The sequence below is a fragment of the Gymnodraco acuticeps genome, unplaced genomic scaffold (genome assembly GCF_902827175.1).
Source record: "Gymnodraco acuticeps unplaced genomic scaffold, fGymAcu1.1, whole genome shotgun sequence".
In the NCBI taxonomy this organism is placed as follows: Eukaryota; Metazoa; Chordata; class Actinopteri; order Perciformes; family Bathydraconidae; genus Gymnodraco; species Gymnodraco acuticeps.
In genome coordinates, this window is record NW_022991585.1 from 382,420 (window position 1) to 399,310 (window position 16,891).

A 16,891-nucleotide genomic window follows, 5' to 3' on the forward strand; every position below is an offset into this window, starting at 1 on the left:
TAAACAAAAATTAGCAGGGCAATATCTCTGAATAATTTTAAAAGGGACCTCCACTATTTTGCTCCAGATTATGTCAGGACATTACTTCACCGCCACCTTGTGGATAAGGTTTGTTACTGCAGAGGCGTAACGTCAACGTGAGATCATAGTTAAAATATGACGTAATCACGTACAGAGTCACCAGTTGGAAGACGCACTTGTAAACACGTATTACTATTTGGTTATTATTAACCGTCAGTCGTATGAGAATACAATAACTTCAGTATGCAGATTATATAAGTGTAACATCCGGTGAGTTAAAAACCCGGAACAAACCAAACAAGCTGCTAGTTAGCTAGTTGTTGTTAAGTTGGCATGTTAGCACGTTAGCTAGTTGGTAGCATCATGGATCCGTTGACTATAGTTGTGGATGAAGTGGCTTTGGAGGGACTGGACGGAATAACTATCCCCTCTCTGTGGATACGATTAGAGAATAGAAAGCCTGCTTTTCCCCTGAAACTCGATGACCATACCAAGGAGCTCGTCTGGAGGTCCCTTATCAACAACACCGAGCTGAAGCTGTACCAGCTGCCGCAGGAGAGAGACGATGTGGTGCTGTTTGACAGGTGAGTTCTGCTTATAATGAAAGGTTCAGCACACTTTAAAGCAAATAAAGACAGAGTATTTGTCCCACTTGCCCCCAAAACAATGTCCTAAATATAATTCACAGACCATGCTGAATAATGTAAATCATTTACATTGTTTACATGTTGTTAGTTGTGTGCTGGCCTATCAAGATACACTGACTCCAATTCTATATGTTAATCTGTATTTTATTTATCTTATCTTAACATCTTAGTGGAACGATGTTCTTACAGAGAAACTCAGCAGGCAGTTTAGAAATGTTTCTTCTTGTCAAATGATTGCAGTCTGATGCAACAGACCTGCCACAAAATCATATCTCAATAAAGGTTATAATGATGTTATAATGTTGTTAGATCTGTTTTGGAGGTGTGTTGTTTTAACACTTTCCACTGTGTTGAATGACCACAAGCACTTCTCTTTAGATCAGCTGAGTGCAGTTCCCTTAAAGTCTGTAGCTATTGCAATGCATTGTTTTCAAATGTAATCTTGTATGGCTTTAAGCCGGGGCATTATTAGTTAACCAGATCCACAGAAAAATAACATTTTCTATTTCAATATGTAGGGTAATCGTGCAGTTATTGGTTAGAGATGTAGGACTATATGTTCTATACATTTGGAGGAAACGGGTAAAGAACAATTAGGAAAGGGCTCTATCCCCAACATCAGCTTCCATACATTAATGATCGTGTGGCTAAATGGTAGCAAATCCCTGAAGACGAGTTAAATAGTCTTTTATTTATTAGTTGAACTGGCAGTGTGGTGCCTGGGACATTATGAGTGTTTGATATGTATGGTATATTTCTTTACAATTCACGTTTAAGAAAGATAGTAGGTACTACTTTAAATGATATCAGTGATTCCCACAGCATGTTAATACTTTGGGGGGCCCCCAAAGTATAATGGCTCCCCCCAAAGTATAATTTGTGTGTTTTTTTGTTTTTTTTTACTTAGTGAGCACTCATTGCATTTGCATTGGTGGCAATGAGTGCTCAGTGAGTAAAAAAAACTTAAAAAACCATAAATTATACTTTGGGGGGAGCCACCCATAAATTATACTTTGGGGGGAGCCACCCATAAATTATACTTTAGGGGGAGCCATTATACTGGTAAACAGCCTCTATGGGCGCGAGTCCAGACCCACTTTTGGAATCAAATGATGACGTCAGTGGGATTATCTCCATCAACTCCTAAGCATCCCCGGGACAACATCACTAGCCCCGCCCCTAAAAAGGTGTGAACTTGAGCCAATCAAGGACTACTACTACTAGGTCGTCTTTAGACGAGTTTGCCAACGGGTTCGCCAATCCTCACGGTCCTCCATACACCCGGCCAGCTCTGTGGAGCTTTCCACCCCCACATCCTTCCTCAGCACCTCCACGTATGTTGGCGTGGGGCGCCCTCTTGGTCGGTGCCCGTGTGTTGGCTCCCAGAGTACTAACTTGCCAGCTGGAAGTTCCTGGTGTCGATGGCAGTGACCTGCACATTTCAGTTTCCTGGATGCCACCTTGTCACTCAGCCTGGGTAGCCCACCAGGACTAGCCCCGCTCCTAAATTTTTGAGAGATTTCTGAGGAGATTTTTTTTCACGCACCCCCCCACTCACCCCACCCCCCCACGAGTCGTTCCCCCAAAGTATATTTCATTTCTGCGGGAATCACTGGATATGTTAGTGTTGTTGTTAACTCTTTGTTTTAACGTCCTGACTTTGTGTTTCCATGCGCGTGTGTGTGTTTTCAGGTTCAAAGGCATCGACCCAGAAACGGGCATTGAAACAAGACATCATTTTTCTGACAGGAAAGATGTCTACCTGGTTGATATGATTCTAGAAAACAAGAATGGGATTCAGGGCTCCTGTGCATTATTCAAAGAGAGGAAAGACATCACTAAAAATGTCCGCTCCGAGTCCCTCGCCCCCTTACTCAACCTGCAGGAGGCTTTGGAACAGTAAGAAGAGTTTGTTTGATATTCAACTAATTCAACACTCATTCTTTTGTACCTCCAGAACTAATAGCTTAACCACATAAGTCATTCATTGTATTCACCGACATTTTCAAAGATATTGAAGTGACTGTTATTTTTGTATATATTGATTATTGTGCTTTTATTTATGTCTTAATGTGTGCATATGTATAAATGTGTCTTTGATTGTGTATATACGTATTTGTATATATATGTGTTTTTGTATTCGGGATTGTGGGAAACGGTATTTTCGATCTCTCTGTCTGTACACACAAACTGAAAGATTGACAATAAAGTTGACTTTGACTTAAATAAAATGTTAGAGTGCAACTGTGCATTCGTCTCATTCTCTTCCTTCTTTCCACCCTGTCCCTCCTCAGATATGGCCGAAAGCTTGTCGTGGTGGCGTGTCAGACGCTGCGATTCAGGACCCTGATTGGTCCGGAGAGCGATCCTGATTTGAAACTCAACGACGACTCTTACTGCGTGCTGGAACGAGTCGGCCGAGCTCGATGGCAAGGAGAGCTTCAAAAGGATCTGCACGGAAGCTCCTTCAAGTACGGGACACGCATTTAGCTCGGGGTCACTTGTGCTTCCTGTTTAAGCTGAAGTTCAGATGTTCAGAATCCTTTATTAGTCATGACCATGGCCTTTGACCCCTAACCCATCACACCCCCCTGCTTCCACTCCTGCTGCTATTTTGTTCACACCATATAAAGCAGCCTTGGGAAGGCGCTATTCAAATGTAATCTATTATTATTATTAGTCTCGCAGCGAGGAAATGTACAGTGTTACAGCAAAAGTGGCCCGGCAGGTAAAAAAAGGAGTGCAATATTAAAGAGGAAGCTCAATTATTTGATATAGAGGGGAAAAGCACACATTACTTATTGAGTAAAAATAAAGAAAAATAATTACACACCCATGGCTAAAGGTCAGGATCAGAAACAGCTTTATTACGTTTGACATTTAACTTGGTGTCGTGGTGCATACATAAAAGTAAAACAAGAATTAAAAACACAGGTAGAGAACTAGAAAAATATGAAAAATAATTAAAAAGATAGTAAAATAAAATATAACAGTATTTACATTGCAATGGAACGGAATAAAATAGTGAATACAAATCGGCAAAAAGCAAACATATTGTTGTACATTGTGTGCATTAATGTAATGCATATAGTCTGCGTTGTGGCTGAGGTAAAGTGTCAGTGGGGGGGCCGGGCCTTGTGTATGAGTCCGGTAGCGGAGGGGAAGAAAGAATCTAAAGATGTGACGTAAGTAACACATTGAGGTGTTCAGGTATTATTCAAATGGATCAAATGTTTGGACATTATTTTACATAACAAGTCATTATTGGACAGTACAATGTGCAAAACAAGTGTCTGTTTTGCACATTGCGTGTTCCCCGTGTAACAGGCAGTGTTTTGTCTGAACAGGATCGATGCTCGGAAGCTGCACTACATGAGGAAGGCTCTGGTGAAACACGGCCTGGTCAGCATGCAGTCTCACGTCACTCGAGTGATCTCAGGACAGCAGCAGCACTCCATCCTGCTGCTGCTCAAACGCTTCTACGTCAACAGGTCTGTTTACGCTCCACCTCTGAACTAGGGACGGGAGTGGTTCATCGAATCTTCAAAATTATTCGCTATTTTTTTTATGGGAGGGTGCCTAAGTTGATTACATATTGTCAAATGGATTAACTAAATGTATACGACAGTGCCATTTTAAATATCTTAAGAAAAATATTTAAAAAAATGTGGTTTGGTTTCTATATTTATTTTTAAATATTCGTTATTAAAAATAAAATAAATGTTTATAGGATATGTTAATCGGTTAACCGTTTTTTGGGGGGTCGAATATTCGAATATACATTAGCTTTCAAATTCCCATCCCTACACTGAACTATATATATAGCAATTATTACACAAATAGCAATGAGAGTTTGTACACACAATCATGTTCCCCAGCGAATGAATCCCTTTCATTTTCCTCTAGCATGTCATATCTCTAAAACTGTGAGATGAACTGTCCTTTAATATAGATCAGACATAATGTCCCCTGAGGATGGGTTGCTGTAACTTTTGTGACTCTTCGTTTACCGTCATTATCTGGTCAAATGTGTCTAATACATAAGGTTTATGACCTGAAAACTATAGCAAGCTAACCGGCTATCCTGGTGAACATAGTACTCTGACCTATGACTCTGACATGAGCATTTATCTTAAAATAAATATATGGAACCATTTATCTTCTTCACTTTTTCAGTCTACGTTAAAAAAACAAGTCGCTTTTAGATTGTTTGGTGTCGGCAAAACTCCAGTGTGGCTGCCACAGGATTCATACACATTTTGTAAAGTAAATGCATCAAAATTCAAGCGCCAGCATGACGAAAATGTCCAACGGTGTTTGTTTACGATTCCTACAGCAATAGAGACAGGAACATCCAGCCAAACTGTACAGCATTGAATTAGAGAGAAGCTGCCTCTTGAAAAAAGCAAATAACTAATTCATCAGTGCTACATTTTTCATAAAAGTAATTAGACTTCCTGACATTTCTTTCAAAAACAACTGTTAATAGAACAGGCTTTTTTCATTGGAGCATGAGCATCCTTACATCAGGGTTGTATATCCCCTTCCCATTTGAGTTCACTTGAGATAAAACTGTCAATTGTCTTCTCTGTAATGCGTCTTTTCTACATCATAGACTCTTGCAACAACACATGATGTGAAAAGGGAACAAAGCCAATGTATTTAAGTATTAACATGTATTAGCCTATGTAATCAGTATCCTTTGTCCCTCCCACTCACTGTCTAGTTCTCTTCTTGGGAAACTCTTTTTAACCCCATCTTCTTATTTTTCAGGAGGGCAAAATACGACATCCTAATGGAGTACATCTGCAACCTCCTGCAGCAGTCGCCGGGTCAGTTTGCCACTCTGCTCACTCTGAAACACCACCTGGTGAGTATCTCTGTGAGTGTGTATCTCTCTGCGAGTGTGTGTGTGTTTGTGGTAATAACTGTGTGTTTTCTCTCAGAATGTGGAGGACAGCACTTTCAAGCGTGTATTTCAGTACATGAGAAATGCCAAGTTGGCTGAGTTCTGTCAGTACCCTCTGGAGGATTTAGACCCATCAGCCGGGCCGTGCATCAACAAGAAAGGTAGCATGCACCTGAAGCTCCTGAACACATCAGCACAGCATGACGGTGTTACCTGCATGCATCAATTTCATAACAATAACTTATTATCAGTGTCATCTCAATATCAGAAGAAAATGTGAAGCCCAGTTTGCAAATCGTTTTGTCCTGCTGCTATTCTACGACTGGCCTTAAATATTTTTGATGTATTGTACTCAGCTTTAACGATTCACCTCAAATTGTTAGATTTTAAAACTCGGAACATTATCGTAATAATTCAGGTAAAAAAAACGAAGATAAAATCCCAAAACATGTAGTAATATCTTATTCTTGCCAGCATCATGTTAATATCACTTTATTTATAACTGGAGCATAAACATGGATTACTTAAGTCAATATGTTCTGTGTAGGGATGAAACTAGCAATTCAATATTGATCACAATATGTATTGTATTCAGTTGATTAACTGTCACAACTTTTTCAATTTTGCCCTTTAAATGTTCCCAGAGTCCAACATACATATTTAGTTTTGGCCAACAAACAGCCAACAATCCAGAGATATTTAATATTCTATCTTTCAAACAAATAAATGCTCATTTAAATTGAATTTGGAAATCTGAAAACCTGTGTTTTTGTGGGGGGTTGTTTTGCACATTTGAGCAAAAACATTAAAAAAATTGTCAACTTTATACAAATGTTCTGTAGTTTGACTTATTCATTAGATAATAGTTTCTTCTGCTTTGGTGTGCAAAACATATATATACAGTGTTTCCCATACATTGATTTATTTGTGGCGGGCCGCCACAATTAAATATGGTCCACCACAAATGGATCTCATAAAAAAAAATATATATATTTTTTTTTTTTGGTGGTCTAATGGATAGTGAGGTGGGCTGATGATCAGAAGGTTGCGAGTTCAAATCCTGCCTGGAACACCACTTGCCCTTGAGTAAGGCACTTAGCCCTTGGTTACTCCAGGGAGAATGTCCCTGTAATTGGTCGTTGTAAGTCACTTTGGAATAAGGCGTCTGCTAAATGCCTAAAGTGTAAATTATATTTTTGGGAGAATAAACCCCACAGATCCTCAACTCCGGTGTGTTTCACTCATTAACAACGCAACACAGAGCAACAAGAACGTTGTCTACAGTAGCCATGAACTCGCATGTATTATCTTATTTGAGGGGGGGTGGATGCGTGGACCACCCGAATAGGTTAAGGGGCCTTTGGCTTTTCTTTTTTTGTGCGGTGCCCCACAAATAGAATCAAATTCTGTGGGAAACACTGATATATAATGTATAATATCTGTATAATGGCATATATTTGTATTTGAAGTAGATTCAATCTAAAATAAAATAAGTTAACAAAGTGAATTTGATCATAAAGTTCATTGGGACGCTAATAGAGTGACAGAAATATCACGAGTTATTATATGTAGAAAATAGTAAATTGACAGGGTTAGGGTATACAAATATAAAATATCTACCATCTTATTTGAATAATTTAATCACATACATTTTTTTGTTTACATTCTTATAATTGTTTTTGGTGTGATTATATTCAGCTTTGTGTTGAACAAATACTCTGCATCATTTCACTTTGTTCTCCAGGGAAGAAAGTGCTTGTGCGCTGTTTGAGATTGTTGAAGCCGTACACGAAGAAGGGCGTCACTGATGATGACGATGATGACGACGACGACGATGAAGATTTCCCAGCAGGGAGAATCGAATCTAATCCTCCAGAGGGGCGAATCATGGAGAGGGACGTCCTGTCGCAGGCCTATAACATGGGTTAGATCTCTGTCTTTACTCTAATCCTTTCACCAAACAGACTTCACAGATATTTCATGTGTCAGCTCAATAGTTTGGCGATGTTTCATGCAGTCAGGAAGCATTTTATTTTAGTTTCTGAAGAAGAAGAAGAAGAAGAAGAAATGGGAGGGATGAAACCCTCTTTAATGGTCACACAGCGACATGTGTTCTCTGCTTTTAACCCATCTAGTACCAGGAGTCTAGTACTAGGAGCAGTGGGCAGCTATTGTACAGCGCCCGGGGAGAAATGGGAGTGAAGGGGGAAGGGGGGTGTCCGGTGCCTTGCTCAAGGGCACCACGGCAGGGCAGGAGGTGAACTGGGACCTCTCCAAGTAGCAGTCCACTCTCCATATTTAGGTCTGGTCGGGGACTTGAACCGGCGACCCTCTGGTCGGGGACTTGAACCGGCGACCCTCTGGTCGGGGACTTGAACCGGCGACCCTACGGCTCCCAGTCCAAGCCCCTACTGACTGAGCCACTGCCCACTCTGTACTTCAAGGCATTGAGAGATCTGGATGGTTCATAAAGTAGCATGATTTTGTATTTGTACGTATTTTGGTCCAAAGAATCCTTCAGTTCTTTATAAGCCAGCTGCAGTGTTTGGAAGTGAATTATTTTACAGACAGAAAGCTCAAGAGTACAGAGACAACACAACAAGAAATTCCATTGCTGAGAAATGATTGAATTCTTAAAAAATAAGTTGCCTATATATCTTTTGTTGTTGTACTGCAGTATTATCCACTGGCACAAAGGGAATGGCTCAGCGCGGGATCAGTTGTAAGGTGAATGTCGGGAAGCTGGAATCTCGTATGATCTGTCGACGGCTGGAGAGGGAGGATATGATTAAGGTAAGATCCCACGCTGCATTGGGGCTTCCCACAATTCAAGTGGCCCTATTACGCTACTTTTCAGGTTCATATTTGTATGTTCTGCCTCTACTGTGACATGTCTCCATGCTTTAATGTTCAAGGAGCTCTTTATTTTTCTCAAGTACACATTAAGTTACAATACAGAGGTTTTCTTCTGGTCTCTCATTTTAATGTGTGGTTTCTTTCGCCCTGCAGGGATTCATGGTGGACCAGGGTCGACAGAGGACGACACAGTTTATCAGCCATAGGTGTGTATCTCAAAGTCAAAGTCAACTGTATTGTCAATCTTTCCGTTTGTGTGTACATTACATTTAGCTGACGCTTTTATCCAAAGCGACTTACAATAAGTGCATTCGACCAACAAGATACGAACTTGAAGAAAACAAACCATTTCAAGTGCTACTCATCTGGCTTTAGATAAGCCAGCCCTTTATTAGTATATAAGTGCTTTGTTAGTAATTCTATCGCTCGAAGTGGAGTCGAAAGAGATGAGTTTTCAGTCTGCGCCGGAAGATGTGTAAGCTTTCTGCTGTCCTGATTTCAATGGGGAGCTCATTCCACCATTTTGGAGCCAGGATAGCAAACCCACGTGTTTTTGCTGATGGGAACTTGGGTCCCCCTCGCAGTGCGGGTGCAGCGAGCCGTTTGGGGTGTATGGTTTAACCATGTCCTGGATGTAGGAAGGGCTAGATCCATTCGCAGCATGGTACGCAAGTACCACTGTCTTGAAGTGGATTCTAGCAGTTACTGGAAGCCAGTGAAGTGAGCAGTGTGGTGCACAGACAGAGAGATCGAAAAACCGTAATCTGTAAATGAGTATAGATTTTTATTTGTATTTTTCCAGTATGATAACATCAACTACTCATGATCTGCTGTTTTCTGTCGACAGGTTTGTTGGTGTGAGTAATCGACTCCAACGGTTTGCTAAGGAGCAGGAGCGGACGAAGCTCCTCTACTCCTCTGCACCACAGGCATTAGATGTTGATGCGCCATCCCCTAAATCACCACCAACTGCCAAACGGAAAAAAGCATCCTCCAAAAGCCCTGCAGCGAAGAAGTTTAGGAAAGCAGATGGCGGAGGAAAGGAGGCTGTAGAGGAGGATGGAGAAGTGAACACAGAAGTTAGAGCCTTGGATGGAGAGGGAGGGGAAGCAGCAGGAGAGAAAAGCCAGGTGAAAGCTGAGCATCCTGAGAGCCCTTTCATACAAGCAGCTGAAGGTCAGAACTTCTTTTGTGTGTTTTTGCTAAACTCTATAACAGTTGACTACAGAAAATGATCTTTTGAAAGAAAATATACTCCAGAAATTCCACAAAGTGTCAGAAACCAGTGCCTTTTACAGGTGAATAACAGTGAATAATGGCTGCCTCAACACTAACTGGAGTTCAAAATCAAATCAAATCAACATTTATTTTTGCCCCAAATAACAAGAAATGCCTCAGAGGGCTGAACAAAGCAAACAAAAGCAAAGACAAAAACAAAATACAAACGTCATATTATACCTCAACATTGGTAATGCCATGGGATAAAAGCAAGTGATTGAAGTGATGGTAATGATGAGCCGAAACTAGGTAATGGAAGCTAGTTTACAGGGAAGACTGGAGCCACACGAGAACGGTAATGCAAACGAACCAAATTCGATATCAAAAAGTCTTCCGTCCACACGCAACAGGCACCAGCAACGTGTCCGTTCAGACGAGACCGCTCCAAAGCGCTGGAGACGCTGTAGTACATATGCCGGGCCTGTAAGTGGCGCTGTACTCCTGCCACAAAATACACCAAAAGCAGCGAAGAAGACTTCCCGTGCATGGTTGCCATGGTTGCCCTTCTGTTTATTCTCCGCTGTGGACGCTCTGGCTCTTTTTCTCCCTCCCCGAGGCAAGCGTTTGCTCCTGCTGTAAATCTCTCCTGTAGTCCACCAGCAGATGAAAAACACCCACCCCTCCGCCTCTTCCAAGGGCAGAGTTTCCGTTAGATTTTGTTTCGCCGGTCAACATGTCCGTTAAAGTTTAAATCTTCCGAACAAAATTAGAAAAGTGCCGGTCAGAGGTCTTCTTTGTTATTTATTGAGCTTTAAAACAAATGAATAACGACTATATAATAATATAAGAATAAAAACAGAGCCTCTCTTTCCTCCCCCTCTTCTGACAGCCCAGCAGCTGATCTCTGAGCGGGAGAGGTGGGAGAGGCGGGGCTATTGCTTCAACGTTATCAGGAAATGATCGTATAGGGCGTAGACACGGAGCCGTTTGCCCCCCCAGAGCGTTTCATCCGCAGATCTACCCACCTTGGGACCCATTATCGTTTTCTGTGTTTCCATGTCGGCCTCGTGTGGCCGAACCGTCTATCTGATAGAGAACTGTAGCGGATACGACCGTTATCGTTCTCGTGTGGCTGCAGCCTTAAACATGAGATTCTACCCCTAAGATATTTTACAACCGAAAAAACAATTTTTTCAAGAAAATATACTCAACTAATTCATTTGCATTTAAGAAGTCTGAATCCTCTTGACGTTTCCACGCACTTTTTGATGGTTACAGCTCTGCATATGGTCCAACTTCTTTATTCTTTTCTGTCACCACTCAGGTGAAACCGCAGCTTGCAGTGAGTCAAACAGCAGTGCAGCACCTGACTCTGAGTCCACTCCCACAGCAGGTAACTAGAATAACTTCAACACTTTTAAGTTAACATTTTATTTACCCCCTATAGCAGAACCAGCCCATGATTTATGATGTATGTTAATGACCTTTATCAATGTCTTCATGGCTATTTATATGATTATAATTGAATCTGTGGCAAAATATGAGATTGTTTATACTTGAAAATATATATTCTACTATCAAGACATGTAAACAATTCATAGGACATGTTTTTTGTTTTTTTTACCTGCTTGAGATTGACTTAAATACATGAGATACAGGTATATATATATATTGATGTAAAGATGGCAATGTTTATTTGTCACAATTACTAATATGAATCCATAGCATCTCTACCATTTGAATGTATTATATCAGAAAGCAAAGACTTCTTTACAGCAAAGTAGAGAAATGTTAACAGAAATAAGACTAACTTTTGTAGTGGTTGATATCGGGATTTTTCTCTGATACATATGTGTGTTTTCCTTCTGTCTCTTCTATCAGAACCAGCTGGAGTCAAAGAGGATGATCCCAACTCAAATCCTTTCAGCACATTTCCTGAGTGTGAGCCGTCGAAAGCAGCCAACAACTCAGGAGACAACGACGTTGTTGTTGTTACAGATTTCTGCAAGAGACCGGTCAGTCTGCTTTCAGTGTTTCTCCGTTTTGTCCCAGCTGTTCGAGATAAGTGTTAAAGGTCACCTATTATGCAAAATCCACTTTTCCTGTCTCTTCTACATCAACATGTGTCCCCTCTTCTTCATGTCTCTTCTACATCAACATGTGTCCCCTCTGTGGAAAGAGACTCTGAAAGTTTCAGGAACAAAGATTCTCTCTCTTTTTGTCCTGATCCATTTCTATAAAAACCTGTCTGAAAATGAGCTGATCAGATTTTGGCCACTTGATGATGTCATAACGATTTTTTGGCTTGAGTAACCATTAGCCAATCACCAACCAAGGTAACCCCCCCCCCACACCTTATCACCTGAATCTCCTCCTAGAGCACCATTGTGTTCTTTGTAACCAAATGTCTCTCAGAGGGGCGTGGGGAGGGGCTCCTTATTTTCATCTAAAGTCACAGACAGAGAATCAGCACTTTGGAAACAGGGCTGAAACAGAGGGGATTATGGGATGCTGCAATGATCTGATTGGTGTTTCAGCCAATCAGAGACATGTTCTGTATATATCTGAGACCTATAATATATTGATGAAAAACAGTATTAAAGGGGACCTATAAAGGTAACGGTTCAATCCACCTCCTCCAGGCCCGGGTTCGTGTAAAAAACAAATATGCTTTGGCGAGATCTCACGAGACGTTCCGCCTGCTGAGGAGGAAGAACCTGATCGTGGAGGCGGTGCGCAACTTCAAAATCATCGAGGGTCTCTTCCCGTAAGTCTGTCTTCACTGTGCCTCACTTATTCACAAGTATTTTCTTGCACAGTAAGAAAACAAAGCAAAAACACCAACATGCTGTCTGTCTCCAGGCTACAGAAGATCATTACTGACGACGAAAAGAAGGATGGAATCAACACGAGGTGCTGCAAGAAGACTATCGTACGCACCGTGGACAGCCTGTCCAGAGAAGGCTTACTAAAGGTGTACAAGACCACCATCATACAGGACGGGGTCACCAAGAACGTAAGCGCACCCATCACACATTGTAAAATATCACTCGACACCAGGTTGAGAATCAATAATCAGGTACTAATGTATTCTTGCAAGAAGGAGCAGAGTTAAATCACATACAAAGGATATGGTTTAACTCACACACATGGGGTATGTTGCTCAACGGAGCAGGAGAAAACATCAGGCTTATATCGTCCAAAACACAGGAGATAACAACAAAGTCGTAAATCAAGGTGGCGCTAATATCAGCCGCGGGTGTCGGAAAAGCGTCGGGTCATCTGTGACGTCTTCTGGACTTCCTTCACGCCTCATAGAAATGATATGTAGGAGACAACAAGTATGTGTCTGTCTCCTCATAAAGATCAACAACCTGAAATGCCCTGCCTCCTTCTATCCTAAAGAGGCAGCTGCAAGGTCGTACGCAGTGCAGAGTCACACATGATATCAGTGCATTAAAACAAACCCAAAGAGGAGACAACAGTATTTTTTCCAACACACATGGTTAGGGTTATATTTCCAAGTCTCTGGAGCATGCACATTCATAAACATGACTGTACATTTGTGAGGCCAGCTAGCTTGTTTAAAAATGCTGTCCTTTGGTGAATTGTAGTAAAACAAAAGCAGCAGGAAGCACATTTTACATACACATAAATTAGAAGTCTCAAAATAAAAGATACGCACTTTCTTTGCCGTTGACTTTCTTCTCCTCGCAGGTGGAGATGGTCGTTCATCCGTCCGTTAAGCCCACCGATGAAATAGTGACACGACTCATCGAACAGATCCGCTTCAGAATCTCCAGTTCTTACTCCACTGTACGGTAAGCACAAAATAAATACTCTCGCGCTGTCCGATTCTTTTGAATATGCTTAATTTAGTCAGTTTCTCCGTGTAATATTTGCTATTAAGCCACTGAGGTGCTGCTATGTTGTCGCGCTGATTACCTCGTCTGATACAAAAGTTTCCAGTTGAACACAGTCTGTTTATTTTCCTGTTACTGGCAGCCATTTAAAATAAAATCAGTTTCTACTCAGCAAACAAAACATAACATTCAGATGTTATGTGTGTGTGTGTGTGTGTGTGTGTGTGTGTGTGTGTGTGTGTGTGTGTGTGTGTGTGTGTGTGTGTGTGTGTGTGTGTGGTGTGTGTGTGTGTGTGTGTGTGTGGTGTGTGTGTGTGTGTGTGGTGTGTGTGTGTGTGTGTGTGTGTGTGTGGTGTGTGTGTGTGTGTGTGTGTGGTGTGTGTGTGTGTGTGTGTGTGTGTGTGTGGGTGTGTGTGTGTGTGTGTGTGTGTGTGTGTGTGTGTGTGTGTGTGTGTGGTGTGTGTGTGTGTGTGTGTGTGTGTGTGTGTGTGTGTGTGTGTGTGTGTGTGTGTGTGTGTGTGTGTGTGTGTGTGTGTGTGTGTGTGTGTGTGTGTGTGTGTGTGTGTGTGTGTGTGTGTGTGTGTGTGTGATGTGTGTGTGTGTGTGTGTGTGTGTGTGTGTGTGTGTGTGTGTGTGTGTGTGTGTGTGTGTGTGTGTGTGTGTGTGTGTGTGTGTGTGTGTGTGTGTGTGTGTGCTGTGTGTGTGTGTGTGTGTGTGTGTGTGTGTGTGTGTGTGTGTGTGTGTGTGTGTGTGTGTGGCATTTTGTTAGAGAGAGAGAGAGAGTGTGGTACCGGGAATGTTGTTATTAGCATCTGGTTAGCTAGCTATGCTAACGTATATAAGGAGCTGTTTCTACAACCAGGTGGCAGAGAGCTCTCTCCTGACATACTGACAGGCTCTGATAACCTCAGCTCAGTGAGGTAAAGGCACATCTTTATATGATCATTATAGTTATCAAAAAACAAGAGACTAAATTAAAAACAGGTATAAAATACTATATGAAAGTTATAAAAAAGTTGTTATTAATAAACAGTTTGAAAGTGATTTGTAAAATATCCAAAAAGAAAATCTGCTTACAGTTCTGTTTCATATGGATGTTGAGAAATGTTTCCATAGATCTCCTAATTTTGCTCTCAAAGTGCACCAGATTGATGCTTTTAAAGGTGGGGTAGGTAAGTTTGAGAAACTGGCTCGAGATACACTTTTTGTTATATTCCATGGAATGCTCTTAACATCCCGATAGCAATGAATATCTTAAGTGCTTTGACAAAAAATCCATAAAAAATATCATCTGTGGAAGCCGTAGCTGTAAAAAGCACGACCAATCATCTGAGCCGGCCCGGCTAAAGTAACTGGATGGCCTACCTGCCTGTCAGCCTACCATCTGTGCACAAACTTATCTCGTGCCCTCATTGGTCATGTGCGCGTTCGTGTGTGTTGGAGGAGGGGACTCTGTAAGGAAGTGGCAGATTTTTTCCGGTCGTGTATTTTCAAATTCTAGCGCACTCGAGCTGGTTTCTCCAAAATTACCTACCCCACCTTTAACTTCAACATTTAAAAACAAATCTCCCCTAGAGGAGGTTAGATCCATCCCAACTTAAATCATGTCCACATGGATAGGAAACTAAATACATTTGCACACGTCTTGTGTCCATATCTTTCTGTTTTGGTGGTCATGCCACAACCGTGCACGTGCATGCATACACGAGTCAGGGTAAGATATCTGGATTAAAAGGTTGCTTTTTCTTTGCACAGCATGAAAGAAAGGCCAAATGAATGGGCTGTGATTTTAGCACTTTTAAGCAGAGGTTGAGTTCAATAATTTGTACGGCCCTCTGAGGATGTTGTTCAAATTTGAAATGGCCCTTGAGAGCAAAAAGGTACATTGATTCCTTATTATCACGAGCGCTAATTGTGTCCTGCTGCTGCTGCTATTACTCTGTGGTAAAGAGCAGGAAAATGTCTCGTATCTTCTGTCTTGATCGAGCCTATCTTCCTCCAACTTTTGTCTTTCTGTCCGTCCCTCAGTCATCAGCACGCTGAAGAGAAAGCCAGAGAAGAAGGCGCCGCCCCTGAAGATACGAGCGGCAGCCCTTCCAGAGCCAATAAGAGAGACAAGAAGAAAAATAAAAACGAAGAGTTCAAGCCCACAACAGGTTCTGCTTTACTCAATATTAAACAAACACAAAAGGGAGTCATACATTCAAATTCAGAGCCCAGTTTGAAAGAGATCGTTTGATTTTGAATTGATTCAACTTTGCCCTATTGAAGTTATTTGTTCAACTGTGGACTCACCCCTATTGACATCCTTATGATCAGACGTCTTTGTCCTCGAAGTCCATTTTCTCTTTTCTTTCTCTTTAATTTCATAGTTAAGGGATTGGGGAAGTCTCTTGGATTCCAGCCTAAGATGCATCGTATGCGTGTTGTTCATAACTTCCTCTGGTACCTGATATACGGGCACCTGAGCAAACAGAGCTCCTCTGACTCCCCATCGACCAGCGACACGTCGGCACAACAGAACATCTCTGACCCCGATCCCAAACAACGGAAAGACTCCCCTAACAAACAAACACTGCCGTCTGAAAACACTGACTCGCCAAACTTAGATGTGATATCGTCGGGTGATGAAGAGGAGGAGCAGAAGGATAAATCGATACCTAGTGACTCTCAGTCCGACTTGAAAGGTGAGCGAGCATCGAGTGTGGGAATTAGTGCTTATTATGAAGGAGCTGTCCATTTTTTATTTGAACAAATCTGTTAACATGCACACTTAAAAAGAACAGGTTTGCACTTCTGATAGAGACAATATTCCTATTTGTTTACATTGCTATAAAAAATGAACATTTGAGTATGATTTCTGTTCAACCGGTGTCGGACTTATTGGACTTTGCAAACACAGCTCTCATCCTGCTACCACTTTTAAAAACGTTGTTATTTCCAAATGTCTTGGCTTGTTGGAGCTCCTGCCCCCCCCCCCCCCTCCCTGTGAGCCCAGTGTGCTCTGATGTGTGTTTGTGTTACAATGGCGTTTGTTAGCAACCAGAAAATGACACCAGTTATGACAAACAGATGAGAATGCTGCGTGGGGTCTGGGTGCCGTGTTGAATCTTTTCTCAGCCTGAGACGGTGGGGCGAGGGTGTGTGTGTGTGTGTGTGTGTGTGTGTGTGTGGTGTGTGTGTGTGTGTGTGTGTGTGTGTGTGTGTGTGTGTGTGTGTGTGTGTGTGTGTGTGTGTGTGTGTGTGTGTGTGTGTGTGTGTGTGTGTGTGTGTGTGTGTGTGTGTGTGTGTGTGTGTGTGTGTGTGTGTGTGTGTGTGTGTGTGTGTGTGTGTGTGTGTGTATGTGTGTGTGTGTGTGTGTGTGTGTTGTGTGTGTG

The 16,891-nt window shown here is 41.8% G+C and overlaps 1 protein-coding gene across 1 annotated transcript in view; it reads left to right on the forward strand.

The window, feature by feature from the left end:
- Nucleotides 1-172: 172 nt before the first annotated feature.
- LOC117533837 (general transcription factor 3C polypeptide 1) overlaps nucleotides 173-16,891 on the forward strand; it is a 42,284-nt gene continuing 25,565 nt past the window's right edge. Inside the window, 17 exon segments of the mRNA XM_034197801.1 lie at nucleotides 173-605; nucleotides 2,361-2,567; nucleotides 2,963-3,139; nucleotides 4,016-4,159; nucleotides 5,442-5,538; nucleotides 5,615-5,738; nucleotides 7,322-7,501; nucleotides 8,255-8,370; nucleotides 8,587-8,639; nucleotides 9,281-9,609; nucleotides 10,976-11,044; nucleotides 11,533-11,666; nucleotides 12,294-12,418; nucleotides 12,514-12,667; nucleotides 13,369-13,472; nucleotides 15,543-15,670; nucleotides 15,887-16,201. Of these exon segments, the coding sequence (XP_034053692.1) occupies nucleotides 385-605; nucleotides 2,361-2,567; nucleotides 2,963-3,139; nucleotides 4,016-4,159; nucleotides 5,442-5,538; nucleotides 5,615-5,738; nucleotides 7,322-7,501; nucleotides 8,255-8,370; nucleotides 8,587-8,639; nucleotides 9,281-9,609; nucleotides 10,976-11,044; nucleotides 11,533-11,666; nucleotides 12,294-12,418; nucleotides 12,514-12,667; nucleotides 13,369-13,472; nucleotides 15,543-15,670; nucleotides 15,887-16,201 (2,677 nt within the window). The 5' untranslated portion in view covers nucleotides 173-384.